General features: G+C 41.8%; 1 protein-coding gene across 1 annotated transcript in view; it reads right to left on the reverse strand.

Moving 5' to 3' along the window:
- SLC28A2 (solute carrier family 28 member 2) overlaps positions 1-23,169 on the reverse strand; it is a 143,712-nt gene that overhangs the window by 84,948 nt on the left and 35,595 nt on the right. Inside the window, exons 4-6 of the mRNA XM_073579367.1 lie at positions 7,496-7,587; positions 5,507-5,696; positions 3,958-4,099 (exon numbers count right to left, since the gene is read on the reverse strand). Of these exons, the coding sequence (XP_073435468.1) occupies positions 3,958-4,099; positions 5,507-5,696; positions 7,496-7,587 (424 nt within the window). The remainder of the gene's footprint in view (positions 1-3,957; positions 4,100-5,506; positions 5,697-7,495; positions 7,588-23,169) is intronic.

The raw sequence follows: 23,169 nt of genomic DNA on the forward strand, positions 1-23,169 counted from the left end.
AAGGTTGTGCAACCAAGTATTAGGCTGAGGGTGCCAATACTTTTGTCTGGCCCATTTTTGGAGTTTTGTGTGAAATGATCAATGTTTTGCTTTTTGCTTCATTCTTTTTTGTGTTTTTTTTCCATTCAAGACAAATTAAATGAAGATAATAATACCAGAGAATTTGTGTTTGCAATCATTTTCAGGAAGAAATTGAGTATTATCTGACAAAATTGCAGGGGTGTCAATACTTTTGGCCTCAACTGTACATGTATTTTTTTAATATATATCTTTTTTATATATCAATATATTCAAAGAAAATCTTGCAAATTTTACACTGGTCACAAGGCCTACTAATAGACTAATGCTTCATGTTCTTTGGCAACGGACATTGGCAATAGACTTACTCAGACCCTTTTTGTCTGTATAGAAGCATTATATGAGAATGGTCAATTTGGACAAAAGTCAATGGAAAGAGAATGGAGAGAATGGAGGAGAGTTGTAACATTGCAAATTAAAAATGTTGGATCTTATGCTATATATTGTGTGTAGAGGTGATTGTAATCCTTTCTGTGATAATGGGACTGCAGAAAAATTATCTCGGCAGAGAAAGAAAGAGGAGTCTAGTAAAAGTCCAAGTGGCCAATGTGAAAAGTGCAAAAACATTTTTTTTAATAGAGAAAGTGATGTGTAAAATTAAAAAAAAATTAGTATCATTTAAAAAAAAATACATTTAACATAAGACCTGATTTATACAATAGGTCATTTACTGAGTCATTTACATGTGATGCAGGATTTCATTTTTTACGGTAAGCCTTAATACTGCTGCAATACATGGATGTGTTTTTAGATGCCCCACAAGTCACTGTCTAGATATAGTAATTTGTGCTGGTGAAAACTGATGACATGTTCCCTTTAACACGGCCATACTGGAGCCATATTAAACAATTTGTCATTTCTAGCAAATTGTGGTAGTTGGCCAAAAAGATAATAGTAACAAAGGTATAATGTCACGATCCATGCTGGATTGTGACAGATAAAAGCACATGTAACCTTTTTTTTGCCTTAAAGCTGTTTGCTTAAGGTTAGTTTTGCCCCGGTGGCCATTAGGGTCATTACACAGTGGTGTCTTTAGTTCTAGCTTTGCCCCCGGTGTTGGCTAGTATTATTACACGGGAATCACTAGCAGGTGTGATTGCTCTGGCTCTTGCCTATAAAGGAGAGTCAGGGGGTCTCACTCACTGTTGGGTGATATTGGTCATTTCCAACAATCCTTGGTGGAGGAAGGAGCTAGAGAAGAGTTCCTTGCAGCTCAGTCAGAGTCCTGGTGTGGAAGGAGCAACAGTGAGGAGTTCCTTGCAGCTCTGACAAAGCTTTGGTGAAGTAGCAGCTATTCAGGAGGAAAGCTGCATGCAGGTGCTGGACTCTGCTGCTGGGAGCAATAGCAACAGAGCAAAGCTAAGTAGTTTTTCCCTGTTTGTAACTTTCCTTATGTGTGTTTTAGTGCAGTGGTGGGATTAGTTTCTGCACCGTCCAATTCAATAGAAAGGGATAGGTGCAGGGCGAGCTAGAGTTTTTAGGTATCCTGCTCGTCGCCAGGTGCGGAACCTGCCTAGGGACTGTCAGGAGTGTAGAGACACTGACTCAGGGGAGTGCAGGAGGTCTCCATGTCTCCGTTCCCTATTGCAGGGCCCTCCATTGTATCGGTTTCCCTGGTGTTTCCCTTATCTCTGTAAATTCACCCTGCTGGAGGCGGTGTATCCAGATACACGTGTAACTATTGAAATTCGCCTGCTGGAGGCAGTGTATCCAGCTGCACGTTTCATTGTTTAAATTCGCCCTGCTGGAAGCGGTGTTTCCAGGGTCACGGGTGTCATAGAAATTCGCCCTGCTGGAGGCGGAGTATCCAGTCACCCGTGACATCACATATAAGAATTAATTCCCACCAATAAAAAGGAAATTGAAGTACAGTATATGTAAAATTTTTCATGGGCTGGAAAATCTTACTGGAAATTTACAGTCATTAACTTTAGATAGCCATGGGCAGCAAACATACGCTGGCTTTCAACCAGTAATTTAGTGTAGTATTAGTAATACTAGCAGCAATAATACTGTTAGTGGCGGCTTTTACAAAAATATGTTTTAGAAAGTTGTAATGGTCTATGGATGACATAAAAAACATCCACAAGCAGATGATCAATCCTGTATTCAGGATGCACAAAAGTCAGCATCAGATTTCTAGGCGTAATATGTTGGTGCAATTTACAGATTATCAGTTGCACCAGACAACAATTTCTGCATAGTCTAAATGAGTGTTAATAGCAAACAACCAAAGGGATCTAATAGTGGAAACACAGTATTAGGATTCACTTACACTTGAATATAAAAAAAAAAAAAATCGGTCCCATTTTCATCCAGGTGCGTAGAACTGTTTTTGTCACTTGTCATCCGTGTGCTGTCCATAAGTTGTCCGTTTTTTTTTTCCTCAGGAGCTATTAATCTTTTACATGACCATTTATAGTTTCTTGTACTGTATCCGTAAAAAAATCGGATGCCATACCGCATGGAATGTGATTTTTTTTCTCACACTGTACCGATTTCGGAGTGAAATTGTAGCATGCTGCAATTTTTTTCTCATGCCGAATACAGCTGAGAAAGATATACACATCTGCACTGCCTCATTGAATAACATTGGTCTGAGGGCAAGCCAATTTTTGTATCGGACTGCACTCTGTGTGAGCCAGGCCTCAGAGAGTATTAAAACTTGACACAAGAGTAATGGTCCCATTTCACTTGGCGACGCACCAGCGATCAAGACAACGATACGACCCGGTCAGGATCGCTGGTGCGTCGCTAAATGGTCGCTAGTAAGCTGCCAAACAGGCAGATCTCTTCAGCGACGCAGCAACGATCCGGCGATCCATATAACGACCTCGGTGGTGGTTGGTACCTTGTCACACAGCAGCTTTTCTCACTATTCCCGCCTGCGTCCCTGAGTTCTGCGTCGACAACGAGGTCAAATACTCATCGGTGTCAAATACAGCATTGTGCGCTGGTCAGCAGGACACCGACAATGAAAAAAATGGCCCAGGACATTTGAGCACGATCAACGATATCCAGCGGGGGGGGGCGGTTGCCGCTGGGTGTCACATGTAGCGAGATCGCTGGCGAGGTCGCTGTTGCGTCACAAAATTGGTGATGCTTCAGCGATCTTGCTAGCGATCTCGCTATGTGAGACGGGGGCTTAAGGCAAACTATTAGAAAATCCCTTTTTCAAGAGGAATTGTTTACACTTCATCAGCATCTATTAGTTTTCTTGCAACTAGAAAAGGAGTGGACATTATGACACTAACAACATTGCAGAGTATTTTGTATCCTTTATACATTTAGTAGTAATTCAGCTAATTGATTGAGCAAGCTATGGTATTCACCACACTAGCAAACACAAGTTCGAGGCACTTTATTCTGCATATTTTTCATACAGTTGTTCTTAAACAATTGTAAGGCTATGTTCACATGTGGCATTTTTGCTATGTTATATGGTCCGTAAAATATGTAACCTTTTACAGTTTCAGCATAATCAATGAGCTATGTGAAATCTCATGCACACGTGTTTTTTTCCCCACATATTTTGAGCCCTTGCCAAGACGCAATATGTCAAGTCGTTCAGCAGTTGTGCAGCGCTTTTAACTCATTCCAAAGAATGGGTGAAAAATGCAATAAAAATGCTGTAAAAAAAGCACTGAAAAACACAACAAAAATGAGCGTATTGTAAGCAGCATTTTTCCTGCCACCACTCTGGTTTTTGGTGTACAGATGCAATGTGTGTACTTGCTTGCTGTGAAAGATTTAAAATGAACTAATACTGCCCCACAATGTTATTATTACAGCCATTGTGGGGCAGTGGCAGATGTTTACTCCTTTACCCTTGATAGTTATATTAAAAAAAATGGTTGAAAAGATAAGATATTTACTCACTGCACGATGGTGTTTGGACACAATAAAGAGGAGAATGACAAACATGCAGACGCCTCCAAATGAAATCAGTTGTGCAGGTCTCTTAGCCGTGTCCACTGCCAACCAGGCTATCAAACCAATAAGAACCAATACAGCAAATACCCTGAAAGCATAAAATATAGAAAAAAAAATACATTAGAAGCACTATAGTTTGTTATTTGTGTATGCCACATTGTAAGATGTGCCACATTTATGTTACTAGTTCATTGTAATCTTTGGATGGGTATACTAAACATTATTACCATGTCTATTGTATATATTAGAGAAATGATGCTTCTATCTGGTAATTTGATGGATATATGCTAAATAATGTTCCCATCTGATGTTCCTGGGCAGAAAGAATTTTAATTACATGTGATTTTCCTACTAAGCCATGGTGTGAATATGAACTAAAGTTCACAAAACTGTTGAACTAATTTTTTTCCCATTGAGTTTTTTTAAATTTCTGATCATTTGAAATTTAGATTGTATATTACATTGTAATGCAGCTTTAATATTTCACCGTCATAAAGAATGCTGCCCAATATCGCAAAAAAAGAATCATATGTTAAAATCAAATTTCTATAAGATGTAGTATCATATAAAATCTTGTACTTATGTAATGTAATATTAAATAAAGGGGTTGTCCAGTCCAAATCAATAAGTATGCAGTCACTCTATGTGACTGCAGACTTATAAATCCCCCCAGCGCACGCACTGTGTGCAGCGGGGATTTGCCGGTTTCTGAGTTGGGACCGGAGGGTATGTATGTGCTATACACACTCCCGGCCAGGGCCCATCTAGTGGGTGTGGGTTGGCTTCATACACTTGTATAGAGCGAGGTTGCACCCTGTCTAGTGATGCGGCTGTTCAGTGGGTGTGGCCAACTATAGGATGCGGCCTCTCTCAATACAAGTGTACAGAAGTGAGGGCGCACCCACTGGTGAATAATTCATTCCTACCCTCCAGTGCCCACTCAGAAACCAGTGAATCCTCGCAGCACACACTGTACGGTGGGGGATTCATAAGCCTGTAGTCACACAGACTGACTGCAGACTTATCAATCTGGACCCAACATCCCCTTTAATCTTTTACAAGATCACATTACAAAACAAATTTTCTAAATTGTCTTGACTCATTTGTAAGCGGTAGGAGTAAGGTGTATTTTGCAAAATAAAATATTGATGTTGACTCACTCTAGAATCTCATCTGTCACATAGAATTAACATCTGAAATTAAGTTTAACATTATTTTTTTTACTTTTTATTTAGCAAACTTCAGACTAAAAATGTCACCTCATGCCATTGATTTCTATCAAACAACAGCAGACCTTCACTCTACCTTATGTTAAAAAGAGATTTATGATTAAATCTGCCAAGTCATACATCTACAAACGTAAAGTTTGGCATATGTTTAGCTCAAAGGTAACAATAAAAAGCCACATGATATAGTAAAGCTCTTAAACTTTTTTTTTTTTAAATTCTGGAGTATGCTAATTTCCTGGTTACATTTTAGAAGAAAAGAAACTCACCACTTAATCCATTTTTTGTGTTTCCCCAAGCATCGACCGAGTGGTTTAAAGAAACGTTTAATACGTTTGCCAAAATGTGCCACAAAGAGGTCATAGGCCAAGAAGAAAACTACCACACATGTTATTACCAGTAAAGCAATGGCACGGTTAAAGTTCAGGACACAAGCTGCAATAAAGTAGGCTGCATACCCTGAAAAACAGAAAGAGTAAATGTGTTATTATCCTTTATTCTATATATTATGTTGAGGAGGGTAAGACGAGAAAATGCGAAATTAGAACAAAAAAATTGACTACAACTTTTTGGAAAAATCATCGCTTAGGTCAAAAACACCAAAAAGCAAAAACAACTCACAGCAACTTGTAATTCCCAAAAAAGGAAAACATGTTGTGCAAAAAAGAGCATACTGTATTTCCTGACCTAAGAGCACTGAATAAATCCACTCTTAAGGCCATGTGCACACGTTGTGGATGGTGCTGCAGATTTTTCTGTGCGGATTTGGAAAAATCCGCAGGTAAATCTGCGGGTCAGAAGACCTGCGTTTTACCTGCGGATTAGCCTGCGGTTTTCTCCTGCGGTTTGACACCTGGTAATGGAGCAGGTGTAAAACCACTGCGGATTCCGCACAAAGAATTGACATGCTGCGGTTTTGAAACCGCAGCAAATCCACTCGGAAAAATCTGTAGTATGTGCACAGCGTTTTTTAATTTCCATTGAATACAATGGTACTGTACAAAATCTCCGCAGGGCCAAAAACGCTGCGGATCCGCAGCAGAATCCGCAACGTGTGCACATGACCTTAAACTCATTCAGACCAGTGTATTTTTCATCGTTATTATGTAAAATATCCTTTTAAAATGGCATGCAATTTGCATTCATGTTTTGTCATATGGTCATGTTTCCAAATGTTGACCCCATTTTCAACATTGCAACATGACCGCTTGCAAGATGAAACCCTATTGAAATGAAAAAAATGAGATTTAAAGTTAAATAACTGGTTAAATACTGAAATAATACTGGCACCAAAAAACAACTACAGACGGAAAAAAATGCTAAATTTTTGATCCATGTACTTCATAGATTCACATCTGCCTTGTAAAATACTTATCTAAATGACACCTAAAGAGGATCTGCAGCAGCACAATATATTGATTCCCCCTTAATATTATGTAGTGGATACTATTGCACTAACTCAAAAGCAACAGAATGAATGGGGGTAGTGGCAGCAAGACACACATAATGCTTGTGAGCAAATGAGCACTATACCTGTGTAGTTCTACCAGTGAGTGTGGCACCCACTCTTAATTCCATAGGGTGTGCAAGAAAATATTAAGTTGAGGGTGCCAACAATTTTGTCCAGCCCATTTTTTGGAATTTTGTGTGAAACTATGTCAATTTGCCTTTGTTTCCATCTGTTTTTTATTGCGTTGTTCCAATACACACAAAAGGAAATAAACATGTGCGTAACAAAACATGAGTAATTGCAATAAGCTTCTGGGAGAAATACTTCATTTTCTGGAACAATTTCTAGGGTGCTGACACTTTCAGCCATGACTGTACTTGGCACATCTATCAGCTCGTGTGCATTATAGTGAGCAATGTACTCCAGTACATTTCGGTAGGGAATGACGCTACAGTGTAAATTATGATGAATTTGCTGGTAGTGCTTAACCACGTCCGTTCCCTGCTAATTTCTATCTACTTTTCAAAAAGATAGTGGGGCTGGACGGAGGTGGTGTAAAGATCTCAAAAGTTGCAACATTTTTAACACAACTATGAGTTGCACTAAAATTTTGGGCTAAAATTCTACCGAATACTGTTTAATGAACCAGGCCTTTGAGTGCGAGTCAAAATCCCAAATTCACTAAAAGTCCAAATTTCTCTAAAGTTAAAGCACACTTTAAATGAAAATACTAAGGTATATGAATCTTTAGTGCAATGATTTCAGGAGACACCTAGCATTTTTACTTGGATTTGAAATTAGGTCTTACCTGCACAAAGGATTCCAATGATAATGTATTTCAGAACACGTGAATGCTTCTTGCTGAACTCTGCAGCTTTGTCATATGGTTCGGCTACTTTACTAGGTACATGTGGAATAAAAACTATTATGTTAAAGAATTAAGTTGTGATGGTAATTTCTAAATCTGTATTAAACTTTAGGCTTTGAGAATGTAGAGCTCACTGAAAGTTTTAATTGAATGAGGACCTTTCACCAAATTTTTCATGTTGAACTGGACACACAATGCAATAGTAGATGTAGAGCAGAATAAAACATTTTTGTTTGTTTCACCTCTATATTACAGAGGAGTTGGTGATCAAAGTATTTAGCACCTAATCAGTTAATTTTTACAACTAAGTGGGCATTACCAGAGGGATTTCACTGGGGGTGTATGCTTCTACCTGTTTCAAATGCTGACAATCATAAGCAGACAGCAATACACTGGGGAAAGAACACCCCAACGATAGATTAGAACAGGCTCAGTGTGAGACATGTATCAACAAACATTCTGCTTGAGTACAGTCGACCTGAATGTGATTAACAAACAGCTTTCAGCTTTTATCTCATTACAAACACTTCCACTAGCTCTCCTCCCATTGTGCTGCCTGCTCTGCCCATCATAAGCAGGCATACACATGGAAGAGGAAAATGCACATACCCCCACTATAGTTTAGAACAGGCTCTCTGTGAGACATAATGACACAGTCTGCTCTTCTCACTGCAGAGTGATTATATGTGCCAGAGCACAGCAAACCTGAGTGTGATTAATAGCTTTCATCTTTCATCTCCAGCAGTCAATGTGGGGGGGGGGAGTGGCAGCCCAGCAGATTTGACAGCCTTACACTTACTGTACTTTGGCAACACTAATGTGTACTTGGTCCTGCCAATAAAACTTATTTCAATTTGAGAGGAGAGCTACTAAAAGTGTGTGTAATAAGACTCAACTTTTTCAGTACTGCCCTTCCTCCCACACTGACTGCTGGAGATTAAAATTTTAAGGGAAACGTGTTTGCATGGAGTTGAGACTGCCATCAGCAAACTGCTCCTACCCAATTAGACAAACTGGATTTACCAGTATTGCAAGAATTCAGAACAAAGGGTCTTTTTCCTATGCCTACAGAGGTGTCAATCCTGACACCCCACCTTGATCAGGCTGAGCTTCAAAGGGAAACAGATGGTCATTTAGCAAGCTGAACATGAACAATTTAGTGAAAGGTCCTCGTTAAATAGCAATAATTGCATAGAAATCACAGTAAATAAAATCAAATTCCATAAAAAATAAATGGAGAAAAAAGGATGATATGAAGGAAAATAATACACAAAATATAATCTTTATTATTGGTATAAAATGAAGCATGGATAAAAAATTACATCAAGAATGCTAGAACCACACATCAAAGGACACGGATCAAGGGACATAAGGTAAGTACCTGAGTTTTATTAACAAGGTGTTCACCAAAAAATATATATTAGTTATTCCCTTGGTCTGGCAGTCATTCCAAGGATGTCTTCTAAGGATAAATTCTGAAATATGCCTGAAAAATATCTCCCTCCTATAGATGCTTCATTATTATTATTACTATGTTTCACTACTACTATCAATCTGACAATCGATCTGCTTCTTCCACAGGTATGTGTTCTGGCTGCTGCAATACCATCATCACCCATCTTTCCTGAACCCCCAATCACCCTGTATCTATCACTGGTATGTGTTGTAGCTGCTTTCTCACCTTATTTCCTTGATTGTAACACACAATTTGGCCTTATCTGTCCATTCGAATCTATCTTCTTTTGCATTTTCTCTCCTGACTTCTAATTAATCGTCTCCTGTGTCTGTCCAGTCTCCCTTGCTGCTCCTCCCTTTCTGATCACACCTGGGCCCTTTCATGTGCTGCTAAGTTGCTATAAATTCAGACTTAGAGGTCTGTCTGAACCTCGGTCTGGCTGTCATTCCAAGGATGTCTTCTAAGGATAAATTCTGAAATATGCCTGAAATGAGCCTAAAGTGACCAGAAGGTATGACTAACCACAGGGCCGGCCCGAGAGATTACGGCGCCCTAGGCAAAACTATTTTGTTGCGCCCCTACTATTCTTGGCAGTAGATGAAAACTTGGGATATAAATTTAGGAGCAAAATAAACCACAACAACAATGATTAATTAACTCTCTCCTAACTCTTTAATCTTCTGAGAAGTTGTATAGGACAAATATATACAAAGTAATCAATAACACAAAACAAAAACGACCATAGGTAATTAAAATTTTTGTTTCCTTGCCTTTTTTTTTAAAAGGATGACACTAAGTCACCGAGATTAATTTGTTTAGCAACTTCAGATTCTATCGAAATTGTTGCCAACCCAACCAACCTCTCTTGTGTCATATTTGTCCTTAAATATGTACACTTTCCTTTCCATCCCTAAAACTTTTTGCCTTTTGAAAAGATTTTTTATAATTTTTTCTATTTTTTCTCTGGCGCCCCCTTTGGGTCAGCGCCCTAGGCGGCCGCCTAGTTCGCCTATACGTTCGGGCCGGCCCTGACTAACCACTGCGTTTGGATGTACTAAATTTCTTTTGCCTTCTAAACTACTCTCACCATGCTGACATATGCTCTAACAGTTTTGGCTCCATTAATCCTCACTCTCCTTCGCTATCCGTCAACCCCAGCACCCGCTAACCAAATAGTAATCTCTCCTTCCCTCTTGCCTCCCCAACTAACCTCCTCTGCTGAACTGCTCCTCAACCTCAGAGCTCTCCTAATACAATACAAAACAAGCCACCCACCCTCCTTCTCCCACATGCTCTCCCTCTCTCTGCTTCTCCTCACTGCTGGAGACATATCTCCCAACCCTGGACCCCCACAGCTCATGCCTCCCATTATTACCCCCTTCTATCATTCCAAAACAAACACAAACACCAGAAATCTTTCCCACCTCAAATCCGTGCCCATCACAACCACCACCCTGCTCCCACTCTCTGGATCACTCTGGAATGCCTGCTCCGTCTGTAATAAACTCCATGTGATTCACGACCTCTTTACCTCTCGTAATTTTTCCTTCTTTGGCCTCACCGAAACATGGCTGACACCCTCCAGCACTGCCTCCCCTGCTGCGCTTAGTTACGGCAGCCTCCACTTCACCCACACTCCTCGCTCTGGCAACAGACATGGCGGAGGAGTGGGCCTTCTCCTTTCTTCCAACTGCACCTTCAACCCAATCCCACCTCTTCCCTTCCTTGTCCTCCCCTCTTTTGAAGTCAACTCTGTACGCATCTATTCTCCCTCCAACCTCCAAGTGGCCATCATATACCGAACTCTGGGCCAGACCACTGCCTTCATTGACCAATTCTCTACCTGACTCCTTCACTTTCATTATGCTGACATTCCCACCATCATCATGGGTGACTTCAACATCCCCATTGACACCCACCAGTCAACTGCCTCCAAACTCCTGTCCCTTACTTCATCTTTTGGACTTACTCAGTAGTCCTCCTCAGCCACCCACACAGACAGACACACATTAGACCTGGTCTTCACCCGCCTCTGCTCTCTTTCTAACTTCACCACCTCCCCTCTTCCTCCATCTGACCACCATCTACTCACTTTCTCATCCCTGTCCTACTCACCTGTCACCCATGTCCAGCAGCATGCACACCCCCGCAGAAACCTTGCACATCTAGACACTCGCACACTCTCTGACTCTATCCTACCACTGTCCTCCATATCTTCACTCCACGACTGTTGTGAGTTCATTTTCCCCTTCACCATTGAGGTCTGATGAACTCCCTCATCTAGTGAAGGAAGGTAGTGACGCTGATTACAAAGCACCTGAGCAGAATGATGATGACTGGGTGACTGAAATTGCTGACTGGATATAAGGCAGCCGACGCCCTTCTGCCTTGCGGGTGATTTCTCTGAGGGATTCTTGGAGACCAGTCTGATTCCTGCTCCTCAAAAGCTAAGTTTTCTGCTCTTCTTTTTGCATTTGTGTTTTGGTTTTGTTTTGCCTTGTTTTTCTGGATTTCTGCCTTTCCCTGCTGGGTGAGCTGAATTCCTTTTTGCTCTGTCTTCAGAAAATACCTGAGTACTGATATAGTCTTTTTGAAGCCTAGCGTCTTCAGGGCTTTTTTCCCTATCAGTCAGTTGGCTCTTGTTTTTGAGAGGGTTTTGGCGGGTTGCAGACAGCAGCTTTCCTGTCCTGTCCTATTTAGTTAGCTTGGGCCCCATCATTTGCTCAGCCTATCTTTCTATCTGTGTGAGTGTTTTTTTCATCTTGCTTCACCGTCATTATATGTTGGGGGCTGCCTATTGCTTTGGGTTCTGCTCTGGGGCAGTTTAGATTTCCCTTTCTGTCTTTAGGCTATGTAGTTCTCCGGCTGTGATCGAGGGGTCTAGGGCACCGTAGGAACCCCCCACGGCTACTGCTGGTTGTTGTTGTTAGGTTCAGGGGTCTGCAATCCGATAGCTGCCAACTTCTCTGGTTTTCTGGACTTAGCTAGTATTTCTGTTTTTGCCTCCTACGGTGACTCATTCATAACAGAATCACCCGCCATACCGCAGATCCTAGGGTACTCAATAGCAGGAAAGAATTGTAAAAAAAAAAAAAAAAAGTGTGTATATTTTTTCCTCTATATCTCTGAGGCCATAGAGGGAATTTTTTTTTCTCTCAATGGAGATAAAGCAATTGTCTGATCGTGTGGAGCAGCTTGCTGCGGAAGTGCGGGGAATTTCCACCTACCTTGCTCATTTACATGCTGCTGAACCAAAGATCCCTACTCCTGATGTGTTTTTGGAGATCGGTCTAAATTTTTGAATTTCAAAAATAATTGTAAATTATTTTTTGCCTTGAAGCCTAACTCGTCAGGGAGCTCCGCGCAGCAGGTTAAAATTGTTATCTCTTTGCTGCGTGGCGATCCCCAGGATTGGGCATTTTCTTTGAAACCAGATGATCCTATTCTGACTAATGTGAATGCATTTTTTCAAGCCTTGGGGTTGTTGTAAGATGAACCTAATGCTATTGATCAGGCTGAAAAGACCCTGTTGGCATTGAGCCAGGGTCGAGATTCTGCAGAATTGTACTGTCAAAAATTCTGAAAGTGGGCGGTCCTTACTACCTGGAATGATAATGCCTTGGCAGCTCTCTTTCGGAAGGGTTTGTCAGAAGCCGTAAAAGATACTATGGTGGGATTTCCTGTTCCCTCTGGTCTTGACGATTCTATGTCATTAGCCATTCAGGTTGATCGGCGTTTACGTGAACGCAGGACTGCATGAGAGGTGTTGCCACCTGTTGAACAAGTGTCTGAACCTATGCAATGTGATAGAGTTTTGTCCAGGGAGCAACGTCAGGAGTTCAGAAGGCGTAATAAGCTGTGTTTTTTTTGTGGAGATGCCTCGCATATTATTTCTGTCTGTCCTAAACGAGAGAAACGTTTTGCACACACGTTGTCTGTGGGTGGTGTTCAACCTAAGTTTCTTCTGGCAATTACTCTGATCTGCTCTCTGTCCACATTTTCCGCCAAGGCTTTTGTGGATTCGGGAGCAGCCCTGAACCTAATGGACTTCGATTTTGCTAAACGTTGTGGATTTCCGATGACACCTCTGTGGACGCCTATCCCTTTGAGGGGGATTGATGCTACTCCTTTGGCGAAAAATAAACCTCAGTTTTGGACCCAGGTGGTAATGCGGGTCGCCCCAGACCATCAAGAAAATTGCAGATTTTTGGTGTTGCATAATTTGCATGATACCATTGTTCTGGGGTTTCCCTGGTTGCAAATTCATAATCCAGTTTTGGATTGGAAATCTGTGTCTGTGGTGAGTTGGGGTTGTCGGTGTGCCCTTAGTGAGGCTCCGTTTTTTTCCACCTCTCCTTAGTCGCATGATGTTCCTGACTATTTGGCGGACTTTCAGGATGTATTTAGTGAGAATGAGTCTGCGTCTTTGCCTCCTCATAGGAGTTATGACTGTGCAATTGAACCGAGCCCGGGGTGTAAATTTCCCAAGGGTCGGCTCTTCAATTTATCTGTACCCGAGCACGAGGCTATGCGGTCCTATATTAAGGAGGCCTTGGAGAAGGGTCATATTAGACCATCCTCTTCACCCTTAGGTGCCGGTTTTTTTTCGTGCCCAAAAAGGATGGTTCATTAAGGCCTTGTATTGATTATCGTGCCCTCAACAAAATTACTATTAAATATCAGTATCCGTTACCCCTGATTTCGGATCTATTCTCCAGAGTTAAAGGTGCTTGCTGGTTTACCAAGCTTGACCTCAGGGGGCGTATAATCTTATTCGCATTAAGCATGGGGATGAATGGAAGACGGCGTTTAATACTCCGGAGGGACATTTTGAGTTCCTGGTGATGCCTTTTGGGCTCACTAATGCCCCTTCTGTCTTCCAGTGCTTCATGAACGACATTTTCCGAGACTTTGTGGATAAGTTTTTGATTATCTATCTGGATGATATTTTGATCTTCTCCAAGGATTGGGATTCTCATGTGGAACATGTTCGGACTGTGTTCCGGATCTTGAGGGAGAATTCCCTGTATGTCAAAGGATCGAAATGCCTTTTTGGGTACAGAGGATTTCATTTTTGGGATTTATTTTGTCTCTGTCAACTATTGAAATGGACCCGGCCAAGGTACAGGCCAGTTATGATTGGGTTCAGCCCACTTCTTTGAAGGCCCTCCAGAAGTTTTTGGGTTTTGCAAATTTTTATCGGAAATTTATAGCAAAATTTTCTAGTATTGCCAAGCCATTGACTGATCTGACTAAGAAGGGTGCTGAATTGTTGATTTGGTCTCAGGAGGCTGTTTCTTCCTTTCAGGAGCTGAAGTAAGTAAGAGTTGGGTATTTCTGAAGATTTATTACAGGATGTACGGTTTCTGTTTCATCTGGGGGATGCCAACCCAAATCTCAAAGGTGAGGGCCCATTTACAGATCTGAAGAAAAAAAGTATGGTTATGCCCCCTCCCACAGGTGATGTTAATTCAATTGACATCTTTGTTAATCTTGTTACAAATGATTTGATAAAATCAGGAGATCGTTTGAATTCAAGGTCCTATAATTTGGGGAAAGAGGAGATGGAAAGCCTTAAGAGACTTGAGAATGACAGTAGTGTCACCATTAAAAGCTCCGATAAAGGAGGGAACACTGTTGTCATGGATACATCTAGCTATAAGAACATGTGCCTTTCTATATTAGAGGACAGGTTGAGTTATGAGGTCTTACCATCAAACCCCATAGTGAGTCTATCTGATTCTCTTAGGATGCTAGTTAATGAAGGTTTTGACTCTGAAGTCATTGACAAAAAAGAAAAAGACTTCTTGATTCCCTTGCATCCTACTATGGCGACATTTTACTGTCTCCCAAAAATCCACAAAGGTCTAACCCCTTTAAAGGGTCGACCTATAGTGGCAGGTATTAACAGTGTGACTCAGAATCTAGGAATGTATATAGACCAGATATTAAGACCTTTTGTGACGAACTTGAGTTCATATATCAGAGATACAGGTGATCTTCTATGCAGACTAGATGGTATATGCCTAGAGGAAGACATGATTTTCGGGAGCATAGACGTGGAGGCTTTGTACTCCTCGATACCCCATGTAAAAGGCCTGATGGCCGTGGAATATTATCTAAAGTCTCGGGGACGCTTCTTTATGAAACATAACGATTTCGTTCTAAAGGCTTTGAAATTCTGCCTTACGAATAATGTCTCTCTCTTTGGGAAGAAGTACTTCCACCAGCTCAGGGGCACTGCAATGGGTTGCCCCTGTGCGCCCACTTATGCAAATTTGCTCCTGGGCTGGTGGGAGGAAAAAATTGTGTTCGATGACATGAATTCTCGACACGATAGCGTAGCCCTATGGCTACGCTATATTGATGATATTTTCGTGATTTGGAAGAGTACAGAATCTGAGTTTGTTTCCTTTGTAAATGACCTTAATTGTAATAATTTAGGCCTGAGATTCACGTATGAGGTACATAGATCAGAAATGAGATTTTTAGATGTGTTTGTCAAAAAGGGAACTGATGGAACTTTAGAAACTAGCAATTATAGGAAACCATCAGCCACTGACTCACTTCTGAGATGGGAGAGTAGTCATCCTCTTCCACAAAAAAGAGGGATACCAAAGGGACAATATTTAAGGTTACGCCGTAACTGCTCAAACCCTCAGAAATTCAAAGAACAAGCTGATGATATGAGGGGGAGATTTCAGGAGAGAGGATATCCAGATCATGTTTTGAAGGCCGCCTATGAGGAATCCTTAAAGAGAGATCGAAAAGAACTACTAAGGAAGGTAGAAAGAAAAGAAGAGAAAGAGGTCACACGCTTTATTACTAAGTTCTCGAATGGGTCGGAAAAATTTAAAGAAATTCTAGAACGACACTGGCCGGTTCTTAAAATGGATACAGATATCGAGAAAACGTTAGGCCCTAAACCACAAGTGACATATAAAAAGAATAAATCTTTAAAAGATAGACTTATGCATAGTCACTTTAGAGAGACTCCAGCACGTACCTGGTTAGAAAGGGAGGTAAAAGGGTGCTATAGGTGCGGTAACTGTATAGCATGTCAGTCAGTGAAACAAGGGAAAACCTTTAGGAGTACGAACAACGAGAAAACATACACCATTAGACAATTTATTAATTGTCGTACAACTGGGGTGATTTATAAGGCAGCCTGTATATGTGGGATGGAATATGTAGGAAAAACAAGAAGAGAGTTCAGGAAGAGAATACGCGAACATATTGGTGATGTGGTGAATCGAAGAGATACAGCTATAGCGAACCACATCAATAGGACACATCAAGGTGATTATAGCAAAATCCAATTTATGGGGATTGAGAAAGTTCCCTACCCCCATAGAGGAGGAGATTGGGATAAAGTGATCCTCCAGAAGGAATGTAAATGGATTTTTTGGTTGAAGACACTCCAACCAACAGGCCTGAACGACCAACTATCTTTTGCGGCTTTTTTATAGTCTATCCTCCCACTTATAAGAGGTTTTTTTCTTCTTTGATTGAGTATTGGGCCCAGAGGACAAGCTCCATTGTGCCCCACGTAAAACCAGATCCCTGTATAGGGGTTAAAGGGTAGTGGGGTTACTCAGGAGGGTGACCAAAGGAGTTATACTCTCGCTATAGGATGTATGTTATCTCTCGATCCTTAGAGTGCGGAGTAAAGCTTTCAAAATAAAGTATAGTGAGGTAAAGAGAAGACAAGAAGCTTCTTCCTGAAGGTAGATGTATCAAGTCCAAGTCAAGTACTGTACATTGTCCTAGGTGATCGATTGGGATTGTTGAAAAGAGAAATTCAAGGAGTATATAACAGAGTAGAGTACCTCGGATTTATCATATAAAGATCTCAAAATTGGATGGTGAACATGTGAAGTATGCCCAAAATGACTGTTATCTGTTAACACTAATATTTTACACAAGGGTAAGATTTATGCCCACATGTATTTTTGGGGAGTGTAGAGTGGGCACTTCTGTTACAACTAGTACTTATAAGTTAAAGTATATAAATGCCATTTATCATTAAATGGCGGGGGAAATCTGCCATACAATGTTAAAATATGTAAATCATACAACTATGTGTGTACATAGATCGATACTGACCGTTTAGAAAATATCATAGCTTTCATATGATGCAATATCGATGGGCAAAGGCGAAATATGGTTTTTTTTTTTGTTTTTTTTTTAAATGACACTTTCTATCATGTATGTCGTTCAATTGACGGACGCGAAGAAAGCGTCAGAAGAAGCTCGTGTTTAAGAGTATATAGATATACAAGTGCTCCCGTGTGATAACCCAGCGATGGAAGGGACTGTGTGCACTTGGAGGCTGGAGCCTGTAAAGAAGCGGCTGTGTATGGAGTGCGCAAGCGCGGTGTGTCCCTGTGTGGTAACTCAGTGATGGGAGGGAATATGCGCTTTGATATAGTAAAGAGGGTTGGACTTGATATGGAAGAACGCGCAGGCGCGGTATGTCCACTCAGGGAAAAAAAAGGGTGATGTCAGCGCGTTACTAGGCAACCTGATAAACTAAATGAAGGATAAAGAGCGCGCACGATTATGTGCCTTGTGAGAAGGTCGATTTTTTGCAATCATATATTATTAATAGGACTGAGTACACCTGTGATAAGGGTTAATTGTAAACGAGTCAGTAAGTGGTATTAGAAGTGTATGAGCGATGTGCCTGTCACCATAGTAACACAAGAACAGGAAGTGGTCATGGGCATACATCCGCCCATTTGTATGAGGCGGGAACATACAAAGGAGCGCATGTTATAAAAAGCAAGCAAGTGAACAGCCCAGTGATGGCATTTTTTTCATGTAGGCATTGAGCTTTACCCAGAGACTCCCCTGATGATCTGGACGGTGAAACGCGTAGGGAGAACGGAGCGTCACATGGAGGAACCCATTACTAAAAAATATTTGGGTGAGATCTCTCCATGACATATGATATATTTAAAAAGTCTGCGGAAGTGGTGAACTGCATGATATAAGAGCAATGTATAGGTTCACACCTAAGTTAAAGAATTTCAGACTGCATGCCATGCCATTTTGTATTGTATAGGCTGTTATTGCAAAAATTTGTCTAAGATCATTGTGAGTGATAATGATGGATGTGACACAGTATTAGTACATCGACTCAAAAGCAATGGATCTGTTATAGACAATTTTCAGCACTATAAGAGAGTGCTTTTCCCAAACAATTAATACTAAGTGGATACTCTGAAGGAGTGCCTGTGCATAATTTGGACTACGACACTGAGAGTAAACCGGAAAGTCTTTAAAGTTTGGGCTTACCGCATCTGAATTAGCGTTTTTTTTTTGTAAGTGTTTGTGTTTTTGTACATGTGCACATTTTATGAATGGACTAAGTCCCTTTTAATTTAATTCTGAATAAAGTAAATTAGTTTTAAATTTCTAGTATATGTCTAGCTTGCTGGTGAATATATTGGTTGGAGGGAGCTAAACACCAAGTCGTGGTCCTCACTGACCACAAGAATTTGATTTACCTGGAGTCGGCCAAACGCTTGAACCCTAGACAGGCTAGGTGGGCCTTGTTTTTTACACGTTATGATTTTGTGGTCTCTTTTCTTCATGGCACTAAGAATGTCAAGGCAGACGCCCTCTCTAGGAGCTTCTTTGCTGATTCTCCTGTGGTGACCAAGCCTGCTACCATCTTAGGCGAAGGGGTAGTTCTTTCTGCCATCTCACCCGATTTGAGACGTGCTCTGGAAGAGTTCCAGGAGGACAAACCTGAGAGTTGTCCCAGTGGAAAGTTGTATGTTCCTGACCAGTGGAAGAAGAGAGTGATGTCTGAAGTTCATTGCTCTGCATTGGCTGGTCATCCAGGTATTTTTGGTACTAGAGATCTGGTGAGTCGGTCTTTTTGGTGGCCCGCCTTGTCTCGTGATGTCAGGAATTTTGTGCAGTCCTGTGGGACTTGCTCCCGGTCTAAACCTTGTTCTCGCTCTAGTGGGTTGCTGATGCCTTTGCCGGTCCCCAGGAGGCCATGGACCCATATTTCAATGGATTTCATCTCTGATATGCCTGTCTCTCAGAGAATGACTGTTATTTGGGTGATTTGTGATAGGTTCTCTAAGATGGTTCATCTTGTACCACTCCCTAAGTTGCCATCTTCCTCTGAGTTGGTGCCCCTGTTTTTGCAACAGGTGGTTCGCTTGCACGGGATTCCTGAGAACATTGTATCTGACAGAGGAGTTCAGTTTGTGTCTAGATTTTGGAGGACTTTCTGTTCTAAGCTGGGAATTCAGTTGTCCTTCTCCTCTGCTTTTCACCCTCAGACCAATGGGCAGACGGAGAGAACAAACCAGACCTTGGAGTCGTATTTGAGATGTTTTATTTCCGCTGATCAGGATGATTGGGTTTCATTTTTGCCCTTGGCCGAATTTGCTTTAAATAGAGCTAGTTCTGCCACTTTGATGTCACCTTTTTTTTGTAACTTTGGGTTTCATCCTCGATTTTCTTCAGGGCAGGTGGAGCCTTCTGCCTGCCCAGGTGTTGACACTGTGGTGGAGAGAATGCACCAGATCTGGGACCAAGTGGTGGATAAGTTATCTCTCTCCCAGGAAAAGGCCCAGCGGTTTTCCAACCGACATAGGACCATTGGTCCCCAGTTTAAGGTTGGTGATATGGTTTGGTTATCATCAAAAAATATCGCTATGAAGGTGGCTTCTCCTAAGTTTAAGCCTAGATTTGTTGGACCTTACAAGATTTTGGAGATTATTAATCCAGTCTCTTTTCGTTTGGCTCTTCCTGTCACATTTAAAATTCATAATGTGTTTCTTAAGTCCTTGTTGAAGAGGTTTGTTGAACCAGTTGTTCCTGGGGTGGCACCTCCGGACCCTGAATTAGTTGAAGGTAACATGGAATATGAGGTAGAGAAGATACTGGATTCCCCTCTGGCTAGACGGAGACTCCAGTATTTGGTTAAGTGGAAGGGTTATGGTCAGGAGGATAATTCCTGGGTCTCTGCCTCTGATATTCATGCCAAAAGATTGGTGCGTGCCTTTCATCGGGCTCACCCTGATCGCCCTGGTGGCGTGGATGAGGGTTCGGTGACCCCTCCTCAAGGGGGAGGTACTGTTGTGAGTTCATTTTCCCCTTCACCATTGAGGTCTGATGAACTCCCTCGTCTGGTGAAGGAAGGTAGTGAGGCTGATTACAAAGCACCTGAGCAGAATGATGACTGGGTGACTGAAATTGCTGACTGGATATAAGGCAGCCGACGCCCTTCTGCCTTGCGGGTGATTTCTCTGAGGGATTCTTGGAGACCAGTCTGATTCCTGCTCCTCAAAAGCTAAGTTTTCTGCTCTTCTTTTTGCATTTGTGTTTTGGTTTTGTTTTGCCTTGTTTTTCTGGATTTCTGCCTTTCCCTGCTGGGTGAGCTGAATTCCTTTTTGCTCTGTCTTCAGAAAATACCTGAGTACTGATATAGCCTTTTTGAAGCCTAGCGTCTTCAGGGCTTTTTTCCCTATCAGTCTGTTGGCTCTTGTTTTTGAGAGGGTTTTGGCGGATTGCAGACAGCAGCTTTCCTGTCCTGTCCTATTTAGTTAGCTTAGGCCCCATCATTTTCTCAGCCTATCTTTCTATCTGTGTGAGTTTTTTTCATCTTGCTTCACCGTCATTATATGTTGGGGGCTGCCTATTGCTTTGGGTTCTGCTCTGGGGCAGTTTAGATTTCCCTTTCTGTCTTTAGGATATGTAGTTCTCCGGCTGTGATCGAGGGGTCTAGGGCACCGTAGGAACCCCCCACGGCTACTGCTGGTTGTTGTTGTTACGTTCAGGGGTCTGCAATCCGATAGCTGCCAACTTCTCTAGTTTTCTGGACTTAGCTAGTATTTCTGTTTTTGCCTCCTACGGTGACTCATTCATAACACACGACACAGACACTGCCACTACTTTCTACAATTGACAACCCTGGCACAACAACATCACTAAAAAGCTTCGGCAAGCATCCAGAATTGCAGAACAGCGCTGGAAGAAAACACATTCCCAAGACGACTTCACTGCACTCAAACAAGCAACACTTGCATTAAAATCTGCCCTCACCTCTGCTAAACAGGCCTACTTTACTTCCCTTGTATCTTCCTTATCCCACAACCCCAAACAGTTGTTCAATACTTTTAACTCCCTCCTTCACCAAACACGGCAAGTCTTTATTGCTCAACCACCACAACCCCTTTGCATACCAGACCAATGCCCAAACCCCATAACCTCCTTATCTAACATCACTGAAGGGGAGCTTGCTCATCCTCTCTCCAAATCACACCTCACCACTTGTGCACTTGACCCGATCCCATTCCACCTCCTCCCCAACATTACCACCACTCTTATCCCATCCCTAACCCACCTCTTCAAACTATCACTAACTTCTGGTACCTTCCCTTCTGCTTTCAAACATGCCACAATCACGCCTATCCTTAAAAAGTCAACCCTCGATCAAACAGCCACGTCCAGCTATTGCCCAATATCGCTGCTCCCATTCGCTTCTAAACTCCTGGAGCAGCATATCCACGCTGAACTTTCCTCCCACCTCTCATCTAACGTGCTCTTTGACAATCTACAATCTGGCTTCCGCCCCCATCATTCCACTAAGACAGCCCTGACCAAAATTACCAACGACCTACTTATAGCCAAAGCTAACGGACAATACTCTATACTCCTCCTTCTAGACCAGTCCTCTGCTTTTGATACAGTTGACCACTGCCTCCTACTACAGATCCTCTCCTCCTTTGGCATCAAAGACCTCGTCCTATCCTGGATCTCCTCATACCTTTCCAACCGCACACTCAGTGTCTCCCACTCCCACACTACTTCCTCATCCCACTCTCTCTCTGTTGGAGTCCCCCAAGGCTCTGTTCTAGGACCCCTACTCTTCTCAATCTATACACTTGGCCTGGGGCAACTCATAAAGTCCCATGGATTCCAGTACCACCTTTATGCCGATGATACTCAGATCTACCTCTCTGGCCCAGACGTCACCTCTCTGCTCTCCAGAATCCCAGAGTGTCTATCAGCCATATCCTCCTTCTTCTCCTCTCGCTTCCTCAAACTCAATGTGGACAAATCTAAACTAATCATCTTTCCCCCATCCCATGTATCTTCCTTTCCCGACCTAGCTATAACAATTAATGACATCACACTTTCCCCAGTACCGGAAGTCCGCTGCCTCGGAGTAACCTTTGACTCTGCCCTGTCCTTCAAACCACACATCCAAGCTCTTTCTACCTCCTGTCCTTTCCTCAACCCTCAATCTACTAAAATGCTTGTGCATGCCCTCATCATCTCCCGCCTCGACTACTGCAACAACCTTTTCTGTGGTCTCCCTGCTAACACCCTCACACCCTTCTATTTTCTAATCACTGTGCCAAAAGTTGTTGCCTTCTCACCAAGCTGCTTGCCTATTGTCCTGTAACCCATCCCAGAATTGTGCAGTTCTGCAATTTTGTCATTGATGTCCTTAGACAGCTCTTTGGTCTTGGCCATGGTGGAGAGGTTGGCATGTGACTGATTGAGTGTGTGGACATATGTCTTTTATTCAGGTAACAAGTTCAAACAGATGCAATTAATACAGGCAATGAGTGCAGAGTAGGATGGCTTCTTAAAGAATAAATAACAGGACTGTGAGAGACAGAATTCTTGCTGGTTGGTAGGTGATCAAATACTTATTTCATGCAATAAAATGCAATTTAACTATTTAAAAATCATATAATGTGATTTTCTGGTCTTATTTTTAGATTCTGTCTCTCACAGTTGAAGTGTACTTGTGACCAACATTAAAGACCTCTCATTTTTTTGTAGGTGTGAAAACTTGCAAAATCAGCAGTGTATCAAATACTTATTTTACCCACTGTAGAAAGAAAGTTAGAAAGAAAGAAAGTTAGAAAGAAAGAAAGTTAGAAAGTTAAAATGGGTGCAAATCTTCCAGGCAATTTCCAATCCTCCAGATAGCTAAAATAAAAAAAATAAAAGCAGCACACCATTTAAGGACTTAGAAACATTGTGGTTTAGTGGCCCATTGGGGCTCAGTAACAGTTTTGTTCTGTAGAGAACTTGAGAAAGGTTCTCTACAGAACCGATAAAGCTGAGCTCCAATGGGCTATTAATCAGTTTGTCTAATTCCTTAAATGGAGTG

The sequence above is a fragment of the Dendrobates tinctorius genome, unplaced genomic scaffold, assembly GCF_039654945.1.
Source record: "Dendrobates tinctorius isolate UK_male_01 unplaced genomic scaffold, ASM3965494v1 ptg000062l, whole genome shotgun sequence".
NCBI lineage: Eukaryota > Metazoa > Chordata > Amphibia > Anura > Dendrobatidae > Dendrobates > Dendrobates tinctorius.